The sequence below is a fragment of the Anolis sagrei genome, chromosome 3 (assembly GCF_037176765.1).
Source record: "Anolis sagrei isolate rAnoSag1 chromosome 3, rAnoSag1.mat, whole genome shotgun sequence".
NCBI lineage: Eukaryota > Metazoa > Chordata > Lepidosauria > Squamata > Dactyloidae > Anolis > Anolis sagrei.
This window is the reverse complement of record NC_090023.1, coordinates 51,064,608-51,087,842: the sequence shown is the minus strand read 5'-3', so window position 1 is coordinate 51,087,842 and position 23,235 is coordinate 51,064,608. Positions and strand designations below refer to the sequence as shown.

Sequence of the window (23,235 nt, the reverse complement as noted above, 5' to 3'; positions counted from 1 at the left end):
ATACAGCAAAATAAAACAAAACAAGCAATAACATTAACAACACGCAGTGACGCAGTTAAAACAATGGCCAAGCCAAATGTAATAATTAAAATTAAAATTAAAAAGTGCAGGGCATGACAGGTGGGGTGTTTGGAGGAGGGTGGACATGCAGATATCCTAAATCTCTGATAAAGTGCATTGGGACATAATGCTAAGAGTTTCCTTATTCTGGAAAGGCACACTGGAACATCCATGTTTTCAAGCTCCTCCTAAAGATTGCTAGCGATGGGGCCTGCCTAATGTCCTGATTAACCTATTTATTGGAACTCTGGCTGAATATGGAGGGGCAAATCTCTCTCCCCCCTAGCCTGATTGGGTTTTTTTTAAATGCTGATACATTCTGGTAAATGTAGTTTAGGGCAGGGTCTTCTGAATTCTCTGAGATAAGGGCTCCTTGCCTTCCCAAAGTACATTTCCCAGAGTTCTGTGCTTCTTCTCAGGGAACTCTGCTTTCTCACTCCTTTCCCTCTCTTAATGGTGAGAGGCTATTAATTTAGAAAATAATGGGAGCCCTTCTGACTTTGCTTTGCTTGCTTGCCATGAAAATGAAGCTGACTTTGGGAGGGAGCCTTCCAAGATTTACAAAATATAAATGAAAATGTATTGGGTAAGTTTTGATTCTAATGTTTTTGTTGTGGGCCATGCCCATGTGTAGGATATTGCTTTGGATGTACAGATTTAATGAATTTTCTTACAATTTACAAAATTTCCAAAGATTTTGCAAATTCCATGTGTGTGTGTGTGAGTGTGTATATATATATATATATATATATATATATATATATATATATATCTTCTATCTATCTATCTATCTATCTTTCTATCTATCTATCTATAGCTTTTACAACTGCTTCTTTCTGTATAACCATGTTGCTTTTCACTGTAGGTTATCCAAGCAGGAAAAGGGCTCTGCCTTGGTAATCTACGATCACTTGACAGTAAAACCCAAGTGTGTACGTTGCTTGCATTCCTCACAATAATTCTTACATTACTAAAATGCTACTGGTAAAGCTTCAGAGGATTTAAGGAATACTTTTCAGAGTCTCAGTCAGTTTATTTGGACATAAAAGGAGAGTTTTGCAGAAAAAGACATGGTGATAAATGAAATGGCAAGCCTCCATAAAACACATTTATGAAGGTAACACCATTTTTGTTGCTTAGAAATCGTCTGGATGAACAGAAGAGGAACCATGGAGGACTATATATTTAAAAGATCAAAGGAAAATTATGTTACTGCCTGGAGAAGAAAATTAATGGTTTTTTCTGGCCTTTGAAAGAAATTATAGAGGAAGCACAGCAGCCATTCTTAAAAAGGCTACACATTTCCATGTTTTAACAATGAGTGCAGCAGGGTTATTTTCTCTTTTGTAATTCGAGGAAATGCAAGGTGGTTGACAAAATATGAAGCCAATGCAAATGCATTTGAAATAAGACTTTAAATTATACAGCATCTAGGACAGATAAACATACAGCCATACAGTACAAAAAATTACAAATATATAATAATTATATAAAAGCAAAGAGGCTCATGTAAACATCACCTATCACTAATATCATATATCAATTCTGTAAGTACATTCACTTGCTCATTTCAACTCTTATTCATTTCATTGCTTTTAATTCTTTTTAAAATTTAAAGTATTTAAAAATTATTTATAATTTTATTCATAGTTTGATTACACTGCAATGATAATTATTTGTATGGATTTATCTACATTATATCTGGTAGATTTTGTAAAGCTCTTTGGTTTCAAATGGAGTAACACCATAACTGATGGAAGAACTGAATGGATTTTTAAAAGCTACTGACCTAACTTGGTCCCTCTTTGATAACCTCTCATGATACCTCAATCTTCCCATAGTATTGTTAACATGTGCGTATATAGGATAGTAGAGCAAAATGCAGACTCAAACAGATTTCTTGTTATCGATTCAATTCAACCACCACGACAAAAACAAATTTTTGGGAATTAATTAATATTTTATTTAATATCAGAAAAATGTTACTAGCTGATATACTATATATTTTGAAACCAAAATTCATATGTGGTACAAGCAATCTAAAATCATGCCATAGATGTTCAGAAAATATCTTCACATAAAATTGAACACAGAGACTAGTCACATGAACACAAATTCTACATGGCCCTTCATGCAGAAATAAGATATACTGCCATATACTGTAATGGTTCACCTACATAGGATTTGGTGTAGCTTCATGAGACCAGGCAATCTGAAGTCATGTCCCTAATGATGGCCAGATGATGTAATAGAAGGCTGACTTTAAAGTACCTGGGTCAAAAGCTGTTTATGGCTTTCATTTAATACCAGCAACTTGAATTGAGCCTAACAACAAACAAGTGAGCAGAAATACTTCATTTTTACCAGTAATCCTTACTACCACATTGTGTACCAAAAACTGCTTCCAGATAGTTTTTGAGCAGACATGTGGGATACAGTTATCTAGTTTGAAGATACTTGGGCATGAATGGCAACACCTAGCTTTGGCTGTTATGGTGTATCTGGTGAACTGGTGACATTCAAATATGAGACTATTTTAATCAAATATCTGTTTGCAATCTAGCAAGCAGACAAGAGACTTGATTTTTCAGAGGGAGTCCTACTTCATTCAACACAGGCTAATCCCATCAAATGCTTTATCATTCACACTACTTCTGTGTTCATGGGACGACATTTGAGCTCCACATTTAAGATAAACAGTAGAAACAACAATGTTCCCCTTCTTATCACCTGGCAGAAATCTTGCACTTCTCTAAAACCAAAGCAATTCCTGACCCAAAACTAGGTTAAAAGTCGGGTTTGAAAGCTTCAATAAAATTGGTTTCATCAATTTATCTCTGAGACTGCAATACCACAACTTGTTCTCACATGTTCCCCACAAAAAATAATATTTGAAACTAATCTATAATTATTAATATCTGAAGAATCCAAACATGGTGCCCCCCACCCCCAGAGGCTCTACCACAAGCTCCTTCAGTACTGAAAGTACATGTCCTTCCTTTAAGGAACACTAACAATTTACAGTCCCAAGTGTACAAATTCTGATTATATTGATCTCAGAAGCCACAAAAGAAGGTTGAATGCCAAAATGGTGGACTGTACTTCTCAATATTTTTTCCCATCTTCACAAAGCCAGAAAGCTTCAAGGAACCAATAGAAACAGACACACAGAGGCAATACTCCCCTTCCCAGAAAAACAACTGACAAACTATGGTCCAAGTGGATCTGTGTGGGTTTTTCCCCCTGCAAAATGTTTTGCAAGTAAGTTGCAGTAGGTTTTTTTCAGAGGTCCTCCGCTTCTCTTTGTAGAGAATGCTGTAAATATAATACAAGGAGCAAGTCTGATATCTAGCCCAGAACAAATGAAAAGTATTTTGCAAACAGATCACAGTGATTTTCTGTGGAGTTCTGAGATGTATGCAAATCTTCTGTGACATCCACATTGTCATGGAAGATGCTTGCAAATGAGCTATAACAGACTATGTGCTAAAACAGATTTGTTCTGGGTTTTATCCACTGTTATTCAAGCCATATTGCCCCACGTTTAATCATTCTCAGTTTCCTAGCAAACCAGAAAGCCTTATGAATTCTGCAAGAGAAAAGAGGCTGGTTGGTAGTGTTTGCAGTACTTGTCCAGGTCATCTTGATATTCTACAAACTGACCACTGATTATTTCAACCGCTATACAATCTACAAGATTTCTGGAAAAAAACAAACTCAAAGCCATCTGGAGCCACATTTTCTGAACACAAGCAATCTTAATATGCTTAAATCTGCTTAATTCAGAGGTTTTTAAAAAGTCTAAACCTAACTAAGGTGGTAGAATATGCATAACAAAAACATCACTACTTTCATGACAATATTATAATGCACTCTTCATTGCACCTACCAAATTCTGGTATAGTTTTCAAAATTAAATTCATAGAACATGCATAAAAACCAATGAACATCACTTAGCCATGTGTATTATTAAAATTGAAGGGGTATGCATGAAACCACAGTAGCTTGTATCATTAGCACTTCCACAAAGCAGTGTGGAAACAGAGGAAAATCTAGGACATCAGGCATGTCAAACAAAAATCAAGCATGGATTTCAACATTATATTAATTTCAGTAAATGTAACACTTTTTCACTTGATTAGTCTGGTTTTAACAAACACCATCTAGGTCATTTTATCCTGAAACTATTAACTATATTCTGCTATATGCGTTTTAACTGATAACACAAACAGCATAAACTCACCATCTAGGTCTGTAGTAATTGTGATAGCTGTGAACTGCTTGGGTAAAAAACTTAATTCGGAGACTCCATTCATGGCTTCGATTTCAAAAGTGTAGTTCGCGTGGGCAACAAAATCAAGTACAGTCACTGAAGAATTGACTAGGCCAGTATGCCTTGGAATGAATCTGATCCCTCCTCCACATATCTCACACTGGCTGGCATCAGATCCACATTTCTTACAAATCACACTATAGGTGAGATCTTTTCTTCCTCCTGTGTCACTTGGTGGACTCCATTCCAACATGAGAGCTGTTTCATTTATATTAAAGATAATGTTCCTTGGAGCAGAAGGTGGTCCTACAAAATTTTAAAAAAGGTTGTATGAGTGCTAGTGGATATTAAAAAATCACTTTTTTGAATTTTTGTTAAATTGAATGTACTTAATGTAATGAAACAAGGTTTTAATCTGCTAAAAATGATCAGACTTATACACTTTTACAGAAAGTTTGGAAACTAATGTGTGAGAAAAAGACAGATAGTTTTTAATGCCAGTGCCAGGTTTATTTATTTATTGAAAACATTTATATTCTGCCCTTCTCACCCCAAAGGGGACTCAGGGCAGATGACAACATATATAGAGCAAACATTCAATGCCGGAACATAAAATAAACTATAAAAATACATAAAGACTAAAATCAACTATCTCCACTTTAAAAACAATTGTTTAAAACCATCTCAGATCAGCCATACCAGATCCTATTGTTGCCTTATTGCACTGTCCCAAAGGCTTGGTCCCACAGCCAAGTTTTTACCATCTTTCTGAAGTACAGGAGGGAGGGGGCTGATCTAAGCTCACCGGAGAGGGAGTTCCATAGCCAAGGGCCAATCACTGAGAAGGCTCTCTCTCTTGTTCCCACCAATCATGCCTGTAATGTGGCGGGACTAAGAGCAGGGCCTCCCCGGAAGATCTTAATCTCAGCGGTGATTAGATGTGAGGGAGATGTGTTATGATACTATATAATTGTATCATAGAGGTCATTATAGAATATAATTCTTACCCATAATTTTATCCATGATTTCCCACTTGATATTTTTATGTAGAGTATAAATCATATTGGTTTCAGATACAGATTGTTTTTTCTTTAAAATTATTGTTCCAGGACTGCATTTCATAATGTAGCATTTGAATACTATTTGGGATTTTTATCTCTTCAGGATTGTTATCCCTTCAGGATTTTTATCTCTGGTGCTAATAGTTAATATGCTGAACATTTCTCAATTCTTCAGATTTCTGAGCTGGTGCTACAAGATAGAGGAAGGATTGCCCCCACAGCTCATGCTCACAGAGTATAATGATAGTGGCCTCCGTTGCATCCAGGTAAAAGAGATACAGGGAGCTTAATGCAGCCTCCTTCCTATCTCTGAATAACCCATCTACAAGGTTGAAGATTGTTTTTTAAGTGTTGAATTAGAGAATAAGTTGTACAGAACTTTGTTGAAGACCCAATTCCTCAAAAGCTAGGGCTACAGATAGCTAACAAACATACTGTACAACCATTGCAGTTAGTTTTATTTATTTGTGTTTTGATATTACTGTTCCTATATGTAAAATACACATTATATGAGTCAGCCTCCAGTTTAAAACATTACCAGGTTGGAGTAAAAAGGACAAATTCACATTAGGTTTAAGGAGTGACAACATAGCTTCAGAATACCTCTATTCATTTAGTTGCCATTTAGTTGCCAAATATAGAATTCTATATTGATAACACCTGAAAGAAGATGGGAGGGAGGTAGTGCAGAAATAACTCTTCTTTTTTGCAGTTTGCTAATCATCATTAATAATTATGTGCACCAAAGAGATATATACAGGATTTCGGTCTTTGTTTGAAAGAAAAAAAAGATTTATTATGTACTCATTCTGTTATGAATGGGAAAATTGTTATCAAATGTGATAGGAGTGCTCAAAAGTTTATAAATGTCCGCCTGTAGACGCTGAAGAAATAGACACCCTTCATACTCAAGGGCTCTCATGCCAATTTGCATGACGATTAAATAGGTTTTTAATTGCCATTAAATTATGCCATCTAAACTGTGATTTCATGCAAATATTAAGCTGTAATGACATGCAGTGAATCATTTACTAAGATTTAGAACTTGGAACAAAGGGAGACAATTAATTCTAATCCTCAGATTCTGCTAAATTATGTGTCATTGGGATTTTTATGAATGTGGCCTGATTGCTTTGTTATCACTTATAAATTATGCACAGATTATATGTCACACAGAAAAAAAACCTGGCAGGCATAACCTTTTTACAGACATCTGCGAGCAATATGCCCAGGATTTTCCTTATGCTACATATTTTGTTTAGGCAAGCAAGAATACTGATGATTTTAAATGAGTAATGTATTTCTAACATGCCTACTTTAGTTTTGTACAATAAGAGCCTAATAATTAGATGAACATCTGCATGACTTATTTTATAGAAAAACATATGATGCACAGGATCTATAGGGAATACACTAAGGAGCGACTTAAAGAGCCGGGCATGTTTAGCCTGCAGAAGAGAAGGCTGAGAGGAGATGTGATGGTCATGTTGGAAACTGCTTTGAGTCTCCCCGGGGAAGAAAAGCTGTATATAAACCAAGTAAATAAATAAATGTATAAATATGTGAGGGGAAGGCATAGGGAGGAGGGAGCAGTGTTCTTTTCTGCTGCCTTGGAGACTAGGATGTGGAGCAATGGTTTCAAACTACAGAAAAGGAGATATCTGGACATTAGGAAGAACTTCCTGACTGTGAGAGCTGTTCAGCAGTGGACTATCTGCTCCAGAGTGTGGTGGTGGCATCTTTTTTAGAGGCTTTTAAGCAGAGGTCGGATGGCCATCTGTTGGAGGTGCTTTGAATGCAATTTTCCTGCTTCTTGGTAGAGGGGTTGGACTGAATGGCCCATGAGGTCTCTTCCAACTTGATGATTCTGTGATTCTAGGATTCAGATATACATTAAGGTTTTTACATAACTTTTCTGAGCAGCAGACCTATGCTATGGGTAAAATCCAATAGAATCTCAACTGATGGAACAGACTTTATCTCAGTTTCCACTCCAGAACAGCCCTGGAAGGTTAGGAAGACTCCTGCTCGATCTTGAGTTGACATATTGAAACTTGTTGTAAATGATAACATATCGCAATTTTAGAATCGAAACAATTTCAGAAATACTCAATTTAACCCGGAATTCAGAATAAATAAATAAATAATAATTTAGATAAATCATAACTTAGGATGAATTGAACAGAAGACATTGTAAATCTGGGAAACTCTACAGGAGATTTTTTAAACAATCTATTCTTAGTGTTTCCAATCCAATAATATGGTGTTTTCCAATATCTCACCAATGACTAAAATAGATGTCATGCTGTTCACAAGCTACTTTGCATCTCAGTCACAATCATAAAAGTGAGATGCAACTAAATATATAACAATAATTTATCCAATAGAACATGTCCTAATGAAGATGTCCAATAGAAGATGGCGGGAGTGTGTTTTGGGAAGCCGTGTGGGCAGCAATCCATAGTATAAAATCATTATTCTTGTTGCAAAGCCTGTAGGACAGGTTTTTAGCCCTAGGTTTCAAATTATTTCCAAAGGCACATATTGATTCTTGTTCTTTTGGATCTCAATCAGCTTTAATGTTGGATTGTAGTTATAAAATTGTGCATTTGGCTCCACAATGCAATTCCAGATTACTTTTTACACAGCTGGGCTACACTATTTGCCTTTAGGGATGAGTGAGGGGAATTGAAATAGCTTGATTTTGTTTTAATGGGTCATTTGATTCTGATCCATAATGTTATAATTCTGCTTTAAACTCTAAGCACTGTACTGCATTTTAGTATTTCAAAAGGAGTTGGTATTTATTATCTCAAGGGCATTCTGCAGATATGTATTTTACAGATATATTGCAGAGCATGTCCATATTTAGTCATTTTTATAACTTCTATTTTATAACTAGGAAAAAAGCAATTAGGATAGAGATGTTAGAGGTTTCAAATAGGAGCAGAATGACTGATTATATACTTTTCCTCCCCCATTATCCCTTTAGGATACTTAATTTTTGCCAGTGTGTTGGGAGCTATTTGTTGCATAACTATAATGTTCTGTTCAAGCCTGTGAAATGCAGAAAAGAGTCAGATCTGGAACAACCATTTTAGCTACTATCGAGTGATCCTAATACATGCATTGTACAATATCATGCCTATGCACCTAGCCAATTGCTGGGACTAGCCCAGTGGTTCCCAACTTGTAGGCTGCGGCCCACTGGTGGGCTGCGAGATCTAAAATAAGGTCCGCAGATCTAGATGATTAAATATGTTTTTCTGTGGATGAGCAGATAGTGACTACTGGATGGCATATTTTCTGTATCAGAAAAGAACTGATTTGGTCTATTTAAGGCAATTTTCTGAATCTGCACCCCAAATAACCAAACCAAATCTAAAGCTGACTAAAAATTCGTAAACCTTTTTCCAATTGGTCCTATTTCCAATTTTCTATATTGTCATTGATCTATGTCAATGGCAGTCTTCCTGCTTATTTTTTTTCTAACCAATGTAAACTTTTATATGAAAAGTTAGATGAAAATGTTTTATTTCTTTGATTTACAATTAAAAAGCTAAACTGATTGACAACACAAAGAGATGTCAGAGATGGTTTACTAAATATTTCTGGATAGGTAGTAAATCATCTTGTGGAACTAAAAGATGGAACTATCTCTGGAACTAAAAGCTGATATGGATAAAGCTACATAAAATAAAGCTTAATCTAAAACATTGCAAAGAAACTCTGAGCTGGGAGCCCTTCACTTAATCGGAAGACATATGTTAGCTTAGGAAGCTGGCAAATATCAGCAATGCAAGTCAAACTTACTGGGTGCAGAACAAGCACTTCTTGGCCACCTTGTCATAAATATAACCAGGTGTCTATACTCGGATACATCATATATGACTTGAAGGCACACAATAACAACAATACTTATTAACTCGACTAGCTCATCAGCCAAAAGCAGACCCACACTTCTCATTGAAATACGGGTAAGTTTATGTTGGTTGAAATTGTTCTTCATTTTAAATATTGTATTGTTATTTTATATATTTTTCTGGAAAACAAATAAAATATGTGCAGTGTGCATAGGAATTCATTCATTTTTTTCCAAACTGTAATCAGGCTCCCCTACATTCTGAAAGACCATGAACTGGTTCTCTGTTAAAAAAGTTTGAGGACCCCTGACCTAAAGATTCATAGAGATGTGTTCTTTCTGGAAATATTTTAGAATTTCCAAGGTTTTTAATTTTCAAGGGGTCTGTACCCAGGTGAATTTGGAGAGTGGACTGTACTGGTAAATAAATTTGAAAGTTGTGGACATTCTGTTAATATCTGGAAAGTTGCTTTATTTATTGTTGCAGTTTTAAATATGCACTTAAAGAGGACCATTTTAATTTATTTAAAGGACTCCCAAGAAGCAATGAAAATTTGATTTGCATTCATTAATAACAAAAACTTGTTTTCATAATCTCAGCTTTTGTAAAAGGAATGTAACGTTACTGCAATTTTCTATTTTTTTTTAGATACCAAGATAAAAAAAGTAACATTGCAAATACCATTCTGAATCAAACTTACGGGTACATGCCATAGTTGGTGGATCTTTCTCAGCTCGATAGTAACCCTTTTCACACTGACACACAGATGTTGCTTCCACGAAGGTTTGACTGTGTGGAGGGCACTTGGAACACTTTATATTTCCAGCAAATGCTTTATAAAATCCTGGTCTGCAAGCTGTGAAAAAAGAAAAATAATTCACTATATACATACATTCAGTTATATGCAAAATACAATTCCAGCTTTCTACCTGACTCTTTCAATGCCTTATTATAGTCTAATGACCTTGAAACAGAAAACCTACGACAGTTTGATATGTTTGAGTCTGAAACCATACCTGACAGCTGTGTTCTTAATGAATGTGTTCTTTTACTTTTATTAATAGACACCAATTCTTGTCTATATGAGGAAAGAAAATAAATTGAATTGTCCTGAGACTCAGTGACCTACCTCCACTGAATAGGATCCAGATTATGTTTTTAAGTGCAAAGCACACTGAAATGTTTTGCAATTGTAAGTCCCTGAGACATGGATGTCCTTCCATTCTCCATATTATATTATAATATTGTGTGTGTGTGTGTGAGTGTGTATGTGTGTGAGAGAGGTTTGAATCCGGGGAGTCGCATGAGCTTTCACTGTTAGTCCCAGCTTCTGCCAACCTAGCAGTTCGAAAACATGCAAATATGAGTAGATCAATAGGTATCGCTCCGGCGGGAGGGTAACGGTGCTCCATGCAGTCATGTCGGCCACCTTGTCTATGGACAATGCTGACTCTTTGGCTTAGAAATGGAGATGAGTACCAACTCCCAGAGTCGGACACAACTGGATTTAATGTCAGGGGCAAACCTTTACCTTTACCTAATACATTCCCATACATGTTTACAAATAATTTTAAGTAGAGTCATGCCAGCCATTAACCATATGCCAGTATATAAAAATGTTTCATACACGAGAAAAATGCTGTTGGAAACCTCCCGTAATTAGTTAAGGCTTAAATAAGATGCACCCCAGGGCTGTTTAGAAACCTTAGCCTATGGGTGTCAAACTCACTTTCACCAAGCTTTAAAGCAAGGACTAGATACTAGAGCCATCTAGAGCCATTTTAAAAACACTATTTTTATCTTTCTTAAAAACATTTGTATTTATTGCATATCATCTTAGCAGCCCAGGAAGTCTGAAAGGCATTAAATCCACTTTCTTTCTCTTTGTCTCCCTCTTACCTAGAGAAATGATGGCATATAGTTCTAATCACCCTCCAAATACTCCCAAATGCAATGCAATATATGCATTAAGAATATTTTATAACCGATGGATTTATTTACAAGAAACATCACAGTTTGAAATAAATTCTAGATAGTAGTTGACAGCTATTATGCACAAAATAGACATTATATGCAGACAGAAGAGTGCTCAATATTCTCACCAGATATCTGATAGAAGCAGCTAGAGCATGATTGGACTCTAGGGACTGATTAAGCAGGGGGACTGTTTGTGTTTATCACTGCATGCCATATTTTCTTTAGAATTTATAAATCTGAACATCAGACTGACTATGTTTGAGGGTTTGTTTTCTTGGCAGAACAGCTGAAGTACAGGTAGCTACTTTTACACAAGGCTGAAGTTCAAGAGCAGGAGAAAGGGGATTGGGATTTGGTTTTCCATGTTTCTCCTTTCCTATCAAATAAATCATTATTGAAAGTTTAGTCTTTTCATGACAATTATGTACTTGGTGCAGCGGGTTAAACCACTAAGCTACAGAACTTCCTGATTAGAAGGTTGGATGTTTGAATCCGTGGGCAGGGTGGGTTCCAGCTTCTGCCAACCTAGCAGTAAACATGCAAATGTGAGATCAATAGGTACCACTTCAGCAGGAAAGTAACAGCACTCAATATGGCCATTCTGGCCACATTACCTTGGAGGCATCTATGGACAACACTGGCTCTTCAGCTTAGAAATGGAGATGAGCACTACTCCTAGAGCCAGACATGACTAGATTTAATGTCAAGGGGAAACCTTTACCTTTACTTTATGTGTTCATAACCCAAAACAGCTCTACTTGTGACTTCTTGAATCAGACAGACACCAGAATTTTTTTTGTCTGCCATAGAAAATAGATTCTGTTCAGTACAGTAAGCAGTACAGGTCTAATTAATAATAATGAAGACACGACAGGGACTTTCCAAAAACTCTGTTGAAATGAGGCTGTCTCACACCAGAATTCATGGAATCAAAGCATGCTAATTCAGGCCTACACAACCTGTGGCCATCCAACTGTTTTGTACACCCAATTTGCTGCCTGCACAAAGCCTAGATTCTTTGACAGAAAGGAGACATGGGACACAGTGAAGGATAAGGCAAGCTGAAGCTTTATTAGATGTACATGACCCCACCCCCCTGCTCCCCCAGCAAAGAGTCATGTTTGCCAGGGGAGGTATGTGAACAAAGAGGGTTTTTAAAAACATGCCCGCACCTTGATGAAATTATCACTTTCATATTTCTATTGAGAACCAATCACCTTGAAAACTTAATTTAGAAAATATTTATTTATTTAAAATATTTCCAAGTTGTATTTTAGGGGGAATGTTTCAAAGGAAACACACACACATATTATATATTATATATAGGCAAAAACACTAAAGATAAAAAGACAGTGATAAAACGAAAAGATCAATAATGAACAGTGAAAATCATATCTAAGCACGATTTATGTTTCCTTCATACTATAATTTTATGTGTGCAAGATAAACTGGAGATTTGTATTTATAGAGGCGTTTAGTATAAATCCTTGCTTGGAAGTAGAAAGAACGGTGTTAAAACCTGTTGCTTGATATATTGATAGCCAGATTACTAATCAGTGCTTGATTAAATTTGTAAATTGCTAGCATATAATGTGACCTCACTTAGATATACCCATTAGTGCTATAATCATGTCTTACCAAGTGATAGAGTAAATATTTCATTGTCACAATACTGTAGTATACATGATGAAAGAAGGCTTTAAAAACAGTTTCCTGCTGCTCAGAGGATAGTATGTGTGTGACCTCAAGAAGATAATGTATTTTGGGAGAATCACTGAATTAGGAGTCAGACTGAATACACAATGCACATTGTACATTTCCATTGGGGTAGCCAAGACTCACTTAGGCATGTGCTGAGTACATTGATTGTGGTCAAGAAGCCTAGAGGTGTCCTGCCAAGGCAGCAGTCACCCCATTAGTATGCCAGGGGGAAATGAAGTGCTAAATTGATTGTGTGTTCCTGCATGACAGAGAGTTGAACTAGATGGCCCTTGTGGTCTCTTTCAACTCTATGATTCTATGAAATTGAATACTAAAATTTGCACCATGCTTTTTTCTCCTAAGTTTAAGAGATGAGGACAATATCATTTCATAGAATCATAGAATCATAGATTTGGACAATTCCAGCCCACAAATGCTAGAATTCCCTTCTCTCTGACCAGATATTTGAGATATCCCCCTATTCTTTGATATCCTACTGCTGCCACCATAAAATGTAAAGGATGAATCAGTCACGTGAAACGCCTCACCAAAAATATAAATGATCTATTAGGCAGGGGGGAATTTTGAGAGCCCACCTCTGCCACCCACAATATATAAAGGATCCAACCTGGGAATGCCTATTTCTGCTGCCACCAGGCATGTAGCCGGGGGTGGGGGGTGGGGGCTTGAGGCTTGAGGGGCTTCAGCCCCCTCCAAAATTCTCATGGTGGTTCGCAAAAAAGCCTTACTGGTGCATTATTTAAACTGTTATGATTATTCATATCATGATCTGATCACCATACTCAATATATCCCATATGCATGGGGGTATTGGGGTAACGATACAAAATATTTGCTAGGCTAGACCCTCTTTCACTCAGACTCAGCCCCCCTCAAAACTCAGCCCCCCCGAACCCCCCCTGAAAAAATTCAGCCCCCCCCCCGAAACGAAATCCTGGCTACGGGCCTGGCTGCCACCTTTTGTGTTCAGGAGCCTTGCTTTACTAACGTTGAGGCTTAGAGATGAGAGTGAGACTTTGCATAAGATGGAACAATAACTGTTTGTCTCCTTTGAGGTACAGAAGCATGATGGTTTCAAGAATATATATACAGTACAGATGCTTTGTGGTTACAATGATGGTTATGGATTATACTCTTATGAGGATGTTACTTTAAAAATAGTTTCTGTGTGACTTTCATTTATGTATTTCCTCAGCCTTTCATTCATAAAAGGCTTTTATAATATTACTCCTAAAACTGATTTCTGAAAAAACCTACACTCCTTAACCGGACACTGAAATTCTGACAACTCTGCACTTTAAAACCTCTTTGTGACTAACTGTCCTCTCTGAGCTCCTTGATACCAGCTAACTGCACTAGCTACCCTAGCTAACTGAAAAATAAAATGTGCAGTTGGCCTCTTTTAACTGCCATTTTTTACTCTGCCCATCTCTCATGCCTCAGCACCTGCTCATTTGCATCTGGCCAATCAGGCCGTTCCTATGCAAATAGCTCCTCCTCTGGTTCTGCTGCACGATGAGAGCCACAAAAGGTATGCCTAACTTCCTGGTTTTACAAAATGGTTGCCCACACACTAATCCTTTGAAGTAGTCCACATACAATTTTCCCAGATAAGTTAGATCCATCACACCTTCTATTAACATTGTCAACTTCAAGACAGACTTGTTTAGCAAGAATTATCACTGGAGGTCAAATAAAGGGGATCTAATAGTTCCAGGTATTGGAGGGGACATGGTTTTAAAAAGGGAATTTTCATATATTTCCCCAATGCCCATATGTCATGATTTACTGCCATATTGGCCTATTTCTGCAGTAGGCCTTTGTTCACAGAAAATGCTGATTGTTTGAGAAATCAGTGCTCCAAAGAAGAAGTTACTATTCAAGGATAACAACATATCCGGACAAAACCAGCTAACTGTTGGCTAGATAGAACCCCCAAGTTTCCCAGTCACTCTGAAGCCATGTTTGCAACAGACTAACAGATAAGATACAGTCATGGTCAGAGAACAATGGACCATAGTTATGTTATAGTTGTGCCATTGTTAGGATCCCACGTGTGCTATAATGTCAATCAAAATCATAAACAACTAATGAACAACTGCATAGCTAACTTAGACCAATGAAATGATTTGTCTTTGGGAACCAATGAGATGATTTATTTCTATGTACCAATCAAACTGTTTTAATGAAAGTCATAAATAATCAATGCAACCAACTTTAGGTTGGACAAACCCCTTTATTGCATTTCTATATGCATGTTTGTCACTATTGCTTCAGCTGCGCAATAAATAGCATTTTGCAGTTTTAAAGATTCAACTTTCGTGGTGTCCTTCCTCGCCCTCCTTGGGAAGGGGCAATCTGCTCTTGGATTTTGGATTTGTGGATTATCTTGATCGTTTTTGCCCCTACAGTATGAGCCACTTGATGCACTATATTTCTTCAATTAAAAATACACAATTGGAAGAAAGCTTCACCACATTACACAGTGTGTGTAAGACTACAGGCTAAAAATGTGTTTTGGAAAAAAATTCTTTTGATAATGTAATAAGTATGACATAAATATAACTTTTTTCTACATAAGTATATGGATCAGCAATTAATAGCTGCCTCAGAGATCGGCAATGATTAATGCGCAGACACATGCACCAATTATTACACCTAATCTACAGTTTCTGTATTCCTGCAGTCTTGCAACTGTTGCTTACATCAGAAGGAGTTATGTCAAGACCCTCAAGCTGACAGAGCAAAATTCTGCATCAGTCGTCGATATCAATAAACCAAATGTCAGTTTTAATAAATAATACATCATTAAGTGTTAGGTTGCTAGGTTGGCAGGACTCTCTGAGATATATTAAATAGAACTTCTATTAATTATCCAGTTCAATTCATCTGCAAGTGATTTTATGGTGTGTAAAGCTCTTGATGTATTAGAATGTGCCAATTGCCACTTTTCAGATACTGAATAAAAACTCAGAAGCAAAAATTACTCCAGATAAAAGCAGAATGTTAATTGGATTGCCACAAATAATTTGTACTGTAGTGTTCAGTATCTTTAATTATTCTTCTATGTTCGAGTTTGTTAAACAGTCTATGCAGCAAAAAGACTCAGCCCAGTGACCTTTTGGGAACCACATACCATGATCCCACAAGCTGAATTTCTCATTTAGTTTCAAGGCCAAGTACCCCTAACACCGCTTACCTCACTTCAGTATCTTGTGCATAGCAGTACACATTTAATTCTTATCAGCATAATCTCCTAGTTTTGCTAGATGACCAGTGGCCTGAGTACATTATCTATATAACATGGTACAAGCTTATTCTTCCTTCTGGACAAACTTTGTGTTTAGCCAAAAATCCCTCTCTCCATATTAATTATCCTGTCTGCCACAATGCTGCCACGCCAATAGGACTGATCTCTTAAAATTAATTCTTATCCATCTAGCTTACCCATTTGCCTTGACCTTGCCACCCAAGCTTTCTGGTGCATTTTCCCCTTGTGATCTGTTTCATATGGCTTGCAACTGCAATGACTTCTTCACACGGGGCAAAATAGTCTCATTTTGTCACTTTTATTCATGGCTTGGATGGGGTCTGCCAGGCACTAGCAGACGATGCATGCCAGGCCCGGGCCACATTCCTCCTAAAGTTGAGGGGAAGTGCCAGAAGGCACTTTCACTACTACCATGGGGAGAAAAGTGTGCTTTGGGTAGGTCCCATGGAGCCACCTGCACTTTCCTCCCCTTTTCCCAGTATGATTTCCCAGCATTGCTGCGCGTTGCCATCCTTTCTCCCATCTGATGGGGACAGGGAGAGGGTGCCAACACACCTTGTCCTGTCCCCACTGTATGATGGGGGAAGGAGGTAGAGTGTACAGGGCACCATGAGCCACCCCACACATCTTCCCTTTTCCCAGTGGCTGGCAGTAAAATGGCATGGCCCGAAAGAGATCATTATGTTTTCCCTATCCTCCACACTAGTATGAGCTTATTAGTCACAATTTTAAAAGTGGTTGACATGGGCCTGGAACCCAGGACTGGTAATAGCTATCTTCTTTGGACATTAGCTTGAAAATTTATGCCATGTTGGTGATCTGGGAGATGTATGTGAAAGCAGGTCTGTCTTTACGGCATGTCCTGGTAGCAGGGCAGGTCACTCAAAGGGGGTATGCCTTCCATATTATCATTGCTGGGTTCTCTCTTGGGCAGAAGTACGATCAATCAACAGGCAGATTGGCCGATGCCTCTATCTGATCACACTAATAATGCAAACTAGGAAAATGATGAAGTATATGATCAGATGGTGCCTTGTACAATTCATTCAAAATGTGTTTGATTCTGGGGACCGTTGCTTCAATCGTAATGTGCTAAAGATTATTCTTACATATGCCCTAAAGTACAGTACTTATTTTGCCAAGCCCTAATGAGAATGAATCTGAACAAACAAACCACTTTATATTTTTTATCCAACAACAACTGATTCACAATGTCTCTCCATCATGCCAATAAACTTGGAACTATATACTTGCCCACATGGCGAGTATTTCTTTATCCATAGGCAAGGACCTGAACTGACTTCTTGATAGATGATTCTGTGCCCATTTGTTAATGTGGTTTATACTTTTATATTTTGGTACTGATAAACTATGAAATTAGTCCTGCTTCATTGTGGCATTGTATCTGGCAGCAGTTCTATGTGGCTGCTTGCCAGGTCAAAGACACCATAGCCTCAAAAGGGTTCTGCAACCTGCTGACTGGCAGGCCAAGAAACAACTCAAGGGACAAAGGACTCCTGGAGCAGTAATTTAATACTAAGCACATTTGGAGTTGCTTCATTTGATTGGGATCCATTTTTTATTTGCCATCTTCCATTTCATAGAGGCATCAGTGAGCGTATAACACAGAAGGGTTCTCACTGCTGCCAGTGACAGGGATGAACAAAACAAAATCAGAACAACAATCTCTCCATCCTTGTGCAGTACTATAGAAGGCTGTGCTGTCTTGATCCCGCCAGTGATGAATGCCAATTATTCTGCATGGCAATAAACCCTCACTGCAAAAATCTGTTATATTGCTTTATAATTGACAAAAGTGTAAAATAATGTTGTTTCAGATATGAGAAATCTTTTTTGAAAGACAGAATGCTCTGCTTGGGTCTTTTAAAGTATCAATAATCAAAACTGATCAAGGCCAGTATTCTGAAAATGTAAACACATATATTATTCAATCAGCTTCAGTGACTTATAAGAATGTTCATAACAAAGAGAATTTTAGAGAAAATAATATATTTATTCCCGGCACTTCAATCACTGAAATATAGTTAAAAGACACAAAGCATTTTACATATTATAGAGCGGCAACTAAGGGGACTAAGTGCATTAACACAATTCTTTCATGACTCCTCCTGATACTAGACAATGCATTTTGTAGATGGCATATCAGATTTTGAGACAAAAAAAATGTAAGCTTATAGAAGAAGTATACACAAGGAGAAAGAGTTGTGTTTTATATCTGGAGGAAATAAAGGAACTCTCTGGGGAAAGGTTAAAAATCCTACAGAAAGAACCCCTACATTTTTTTCTAGCTTTGAGAGCTGGAACTTGTTGGATGGCCTTTCCTTCAAAGCTATTCAACATTATGCAACCCAAGGCCACAACCATCCCTTTGGGTGTATTTTATTTATTTATTTATTTATTTATTTATTTATTTACAGTTTTATATTCCGCCCTTCTCACCCCTCAGGGGACTCAGGGCAGATTACAATGTACATATATATGGCAAACATTCAATGCCATAGATGCACAACATATATAGACAGACACAGAGAGGCTATTTAACTTCCAGCTTTCATAAGGGTATTCTGTCCACCAGGGGAGCTGTCGCTTCACTGTCCATTTGTGACACTGATGGAGTACTTCCTCATTCTTTGCTTGCTTGCTGGAGATTTTATGACATCTTAAAATAGTTAAATTAGCCTCCCCGCTTAACTGGTACCTAAATTTCCTACTTGACAAATGCAACTGTCTTTCGGGCTGTAAAGGTCGACAGCAAGCTCACTCCTACCAGGGCTGGCTTCCAACTCATGACCTTTCGGTCAGTAGTAATCTTAATGCAGCTGACTCCCGGCCAGCTGCGCCACAGTCCCGGTGCAAGTCTTTGTGTCTCTCAGCTCCCCAATCACTGTCACTCTTTTGGCTAAAAAAAATAAAAATACTTGGTACCAGGTTCTACTGCAGTACACTATTTTGGAAGGAATGGCCTAAGAACCATGTGCCCTCCTCAGAGTGAGTAACTCTTGGTTGAGAAGAAACATCACTCTTGGTAATCAACATATGCTGTGTACCTTTGTGTTCAGGATGGCTAGGTCTTTCAAGTTCCAAAGTGTGTGCACCACTGTTTGGGGGTGGGGGAAGAGGAGAACATACATATCATATAAGGAACAGTGGGGAAACTTCTTGTGACACCCCCAGTTAGGCAGCCCACTCTGAAAACAATATATATTTTTAAAGAAAAGTATAAATGCAGTGCATATGTTCATAGAAGACACCGACTGGTGTACCATTCTAAGGCATTGGTATGGGAATCATGTCACTGTAGAGCAAACAATATATGAGAAATATATTGTTTGCTCTACTCTAATGTTCTCTTGCTACAGGGAGACATCAGATGAAAAATATGCCATATACAATATGGATGTGAATAGGGCTTTCACTCCCCAAGGGCAACTATGAAAAACACGAAACTGTGGAACTATAGGCCATAGTTTGCATTCCAATGCTCCATTGAAGGGGATGATTTCTCGGTGGATGTCTACTTGTGGGATACTTCGGCCACTGGAACAGGGATGGAGACAATTTTTACAGATCCCAGTGCAGCACATAGCACCCTTGAAACTATGCTCCAGATAGTTGGGAGATACTCTGGAAATATTGGAGAGTATTAGGAAAATAGCTCCCCTACCCTATTCTTATAGTGGCAATCTCCTATGGATTGGAATTATTTTCATGGAATTCAAGATCCATCTAGTCCATTGTTTTTACTAGGCATGCCTACATATTCTTCATTTCACCTCAGCATATCTATATGTTGGAAGACAAAATTAGATTCTTATTTAAGAAATAGTTTCTAAATATGAATACATTGCTTGTTTCACAGCTGAAGCTGCTTGAAGAAGAGAAGCCTGATAGAATCAATTTAAGCAGCAGCATGAAATTTGGCAGCTTTCCTTTCCTTTTGTGATTAATCCAGCTGCTGCTGCTGAACCCATTGATCCTTTTACTCATCGATTGGTTAATTTAATGAAATATGAAGCATTAGAAACCGAACAAATGCACACTGCTGACAAGACAAGATCCTGACAGAAGCTGCTTCTAATATAAAGCTACAATGCAGGATCCAAGACAACAGGGCCAACTTTCTTTAAAATTTACTTAATCATTTATTATTAAATGTTGGCTTACTTCTGTTGAACATGAAATGTGCTCTCCTTTTAATTCTTTCAAAGCTAGCTTTTCAGCCTAACAATATTAAGATTTTGATCTATCTTCATATCAGGATAGCAAATGGCATTGCTGTGCCTATTTTAGCAATATGTCAGAAGTTTGCAACTACAAAAAATTGAGAACCAATTGGTCCTCAATGGGACTTTGGAAGACTGTATCTCCATGATTCTCTAACATCTAATGGCTCATTTTGAAGACTTTTAAAAATGGCATTAAATGTTTTAGAAGGTATGGCTGAATTTTTGCAAATAATTCATTTTAAGACTCTGGGTTTTAAAAAGATTTTTAAGGAGTTGTGGGTTGCTTCTAGGCAGGACTTTCTCAGCCCTGTCCTATGCAGTTGAAGCTGGGTCAAAGGGAGCACCATACACTCCAATATCTGACTAATATTGGATATTGGAGACAGGCCAGTAATTCTCTTGAAGTTTGAGGAAGTTTCACTGGACTGTTTCACTGCACTCTCTTTTACAAAGGATGGAAACCTACCACGGTGAAGTTAGGCATTCATTGATCCTATTGCCTTCTTGGATATTCTGCTATAGTATAGGCTGGAGATCTGTTCTGTTTTCAATGTAAGATGTGAAAGGAATATACAAAGATGAATCTGAGTGGTTCTATTCTTTAAAATAATCTGGAAGAATCAAAATATACAACTAACAGACTGTAATGCTTTGTTTATTATTTTAGTATCACAAGAAGCCTGCTTAATTCCAAAATAACCAAGATTATCCCAAATTAACCATGGTTAAGTCAAGATCACCAAAACAAAGAGAAGGCAATAAGCATTCTAAATATAAGAGAAACATGTGCATTTGGTCTAGAAGTGATAAAAACTGCCTATCCCGATATATTACTGAAGCATGAAAGAGAACAATTCCTGCTTCCAGAACTGCTTTGTTATGGGTTTGAACTCTGATTTGCATGAATACACAGATGATGTGTATATAGGACACATCTACACTAACCATGTAATCCAGGGTGAAAGAGGAACAGAAGGAAGCAGTTTCACTGTTGGATTATATTGGAAGCCCTGGAATTGTTTCCGGGGGGTGAGGCGGTGGGGGTGGTATTTACATGTACTGCAGAGATTGGTTATGAGCCGGTTCCAGCATCCACGGTATCTGTGGCTTGACAGGCATGGAAAATTCAGGGTTTTTTTTCAACTCCCACCACCAGAATACTCACGTATGGATTAGCAGAGCACTTTGGGTGTCCACACAGAAATTCACATTCACATTCCAGCACATTCTGCTTTGGGTGACCACACAAGCACTCCAAATTGGTCAGTGCTCTCCCAAGTTCAACTAAGTCAGTGATCACAGCTTTTTTTTTTTTTGCAAATAAAGTTTTCTTTTTCATTTATTTTATTTTGTGTCAAAAGCATTGCATAAATAAGTATAAAACTGATCAAATAAAGGGAACACAAGCAGCTAAATAATTTTAGACCAGAAACGGTTCAACATGAGTAGATAATAAGAGATCACTTCAGATGAAAAATGTGTTAGGAAATTTGGAGCATTGTTATACCTTTTGGTTGCATTTTTTGAGAAGCCTGTATAAAAGTGCTCTGCTCTCCAATCTGACTCTTGCTGTAGGGTATACGACTCTCCCTTTCTCTTTCATGTTAATTTAGAAGGTATGAAAGCTAAATTGTAAAACCTTCACATCCAGAATGTCACCAGCTGAATAATGAATTGTATATTAATAATTATTACATCTTCTACTTTGGGACTTGGCTAATGCTGCAGTTGATTTTTATTAGACACAATTCAATTTTGGTTATTAGGACCAAAAATGATGCAATTGCCTACTGAGTAATATGTTTTAAAATGAAGTAGAAATGCATTTTGGCAGTATCCAAAATCTGCATTTAACAGAATGAGGGGCAATCTTAACAGAGCAACAAATTATTTACAAATTTTTTGGTTGCTAAAGTCTTGGAAACACATGTTTTAAACCATATGTAGAAGAAGGTGGATTTTTAAAAATATTCCATGTAGGTGTTTCCATTACTGAAACCCCAAAGAGTGATAAAAGACATGCAAAGTCAGTAAGGGTATAGGATCATTTTTGTAACTTTGTGGATTGGTGTGATGTAGTATTAACTGAAAACAGCAGCAGCCGAGATGTCCAGCATTAAAAAGGCACACAGACCCACCTACATTTATGAAAATTTGCAGGTTGGAGGGAGTGGGGAGTTGTGGTTTCAGTGCTTCTGACATAAAGCTTAGTTGTGTTCATCCTGAAACAGTTACTTATCTTGTAGATCCATCCTTGGTTAAATACAGTTGTTCAGTGGAGATATATAAGTGCATCTTCAATCTGAACTAATCTGATATGGTGTCAGAAGTTTAATTTTACACCTGTGATAGGAAACCTGCTGAGCTTGTTGTCTTTTGCCTTGGAGTCTCTTGAAGTGTGCATGCCATGCCTAACACTGATAAGCAGTTGTAAGTACTGTTTGTTCCTATTCTGTGCTAATCAGCAAAACACTAGCAAATGGGTGGGATAGTGAGACCAGAATGTTTTGGGATCTTCTACTCTTGAAGGGAGACTTCGTATACATTATTTGGAAGGATACCCATATATTACAAAGAATTCTAGTTCAATTACCAGTACTTCATGAATTAGAAACTCAGGAACTGGAGGTGAATGCAATAGTGAAAATCACAGATTCAACTGTGTGCTATTCTCCAGTGGTGTATGTGGTAAAAATATTGAAAAAATTGTAGTCTTAAGAAATGAATGAAATGGTGATTAGCGAGAAATTAATCCTAACCAT

General features: G+C 37.4%; 1 protein-coding gene across 8 annotated transcripts in view; it reads right to left on the bottom strand.

Moving 5' to 3' along the window:
- EPHA6 (EPH receptor A6) overlaps positions 1-23,235 on the bottom strand; it is a 524,480-nt gene that overhangs the window by 264,196 nt on the left and 237,049 nt on the right. For 7 of the 8 annotated variants that reach the window (XM_067466660.1, XM_067466661.1, XM_067466657.1 and 4 more), the window contains exons 4-5: positions 9,958-10,113; positions 4,304-4,639 (exon numbers count right to left, since the gene is read on the bottom strand). In XM_067466660.1, coding sequence (XP_067322761.1) covers positions 4,304-4,639; positions 9,958-10,113 — 492 coding nt within the window. Of the gene's footprint in view, positions 1-4,303; positions 4,640-9,957; positions 10,114-23,235 lie in introns of those variants that run through there. The other variant, XM_060770612.2, reaches the window with a different exon arrangement.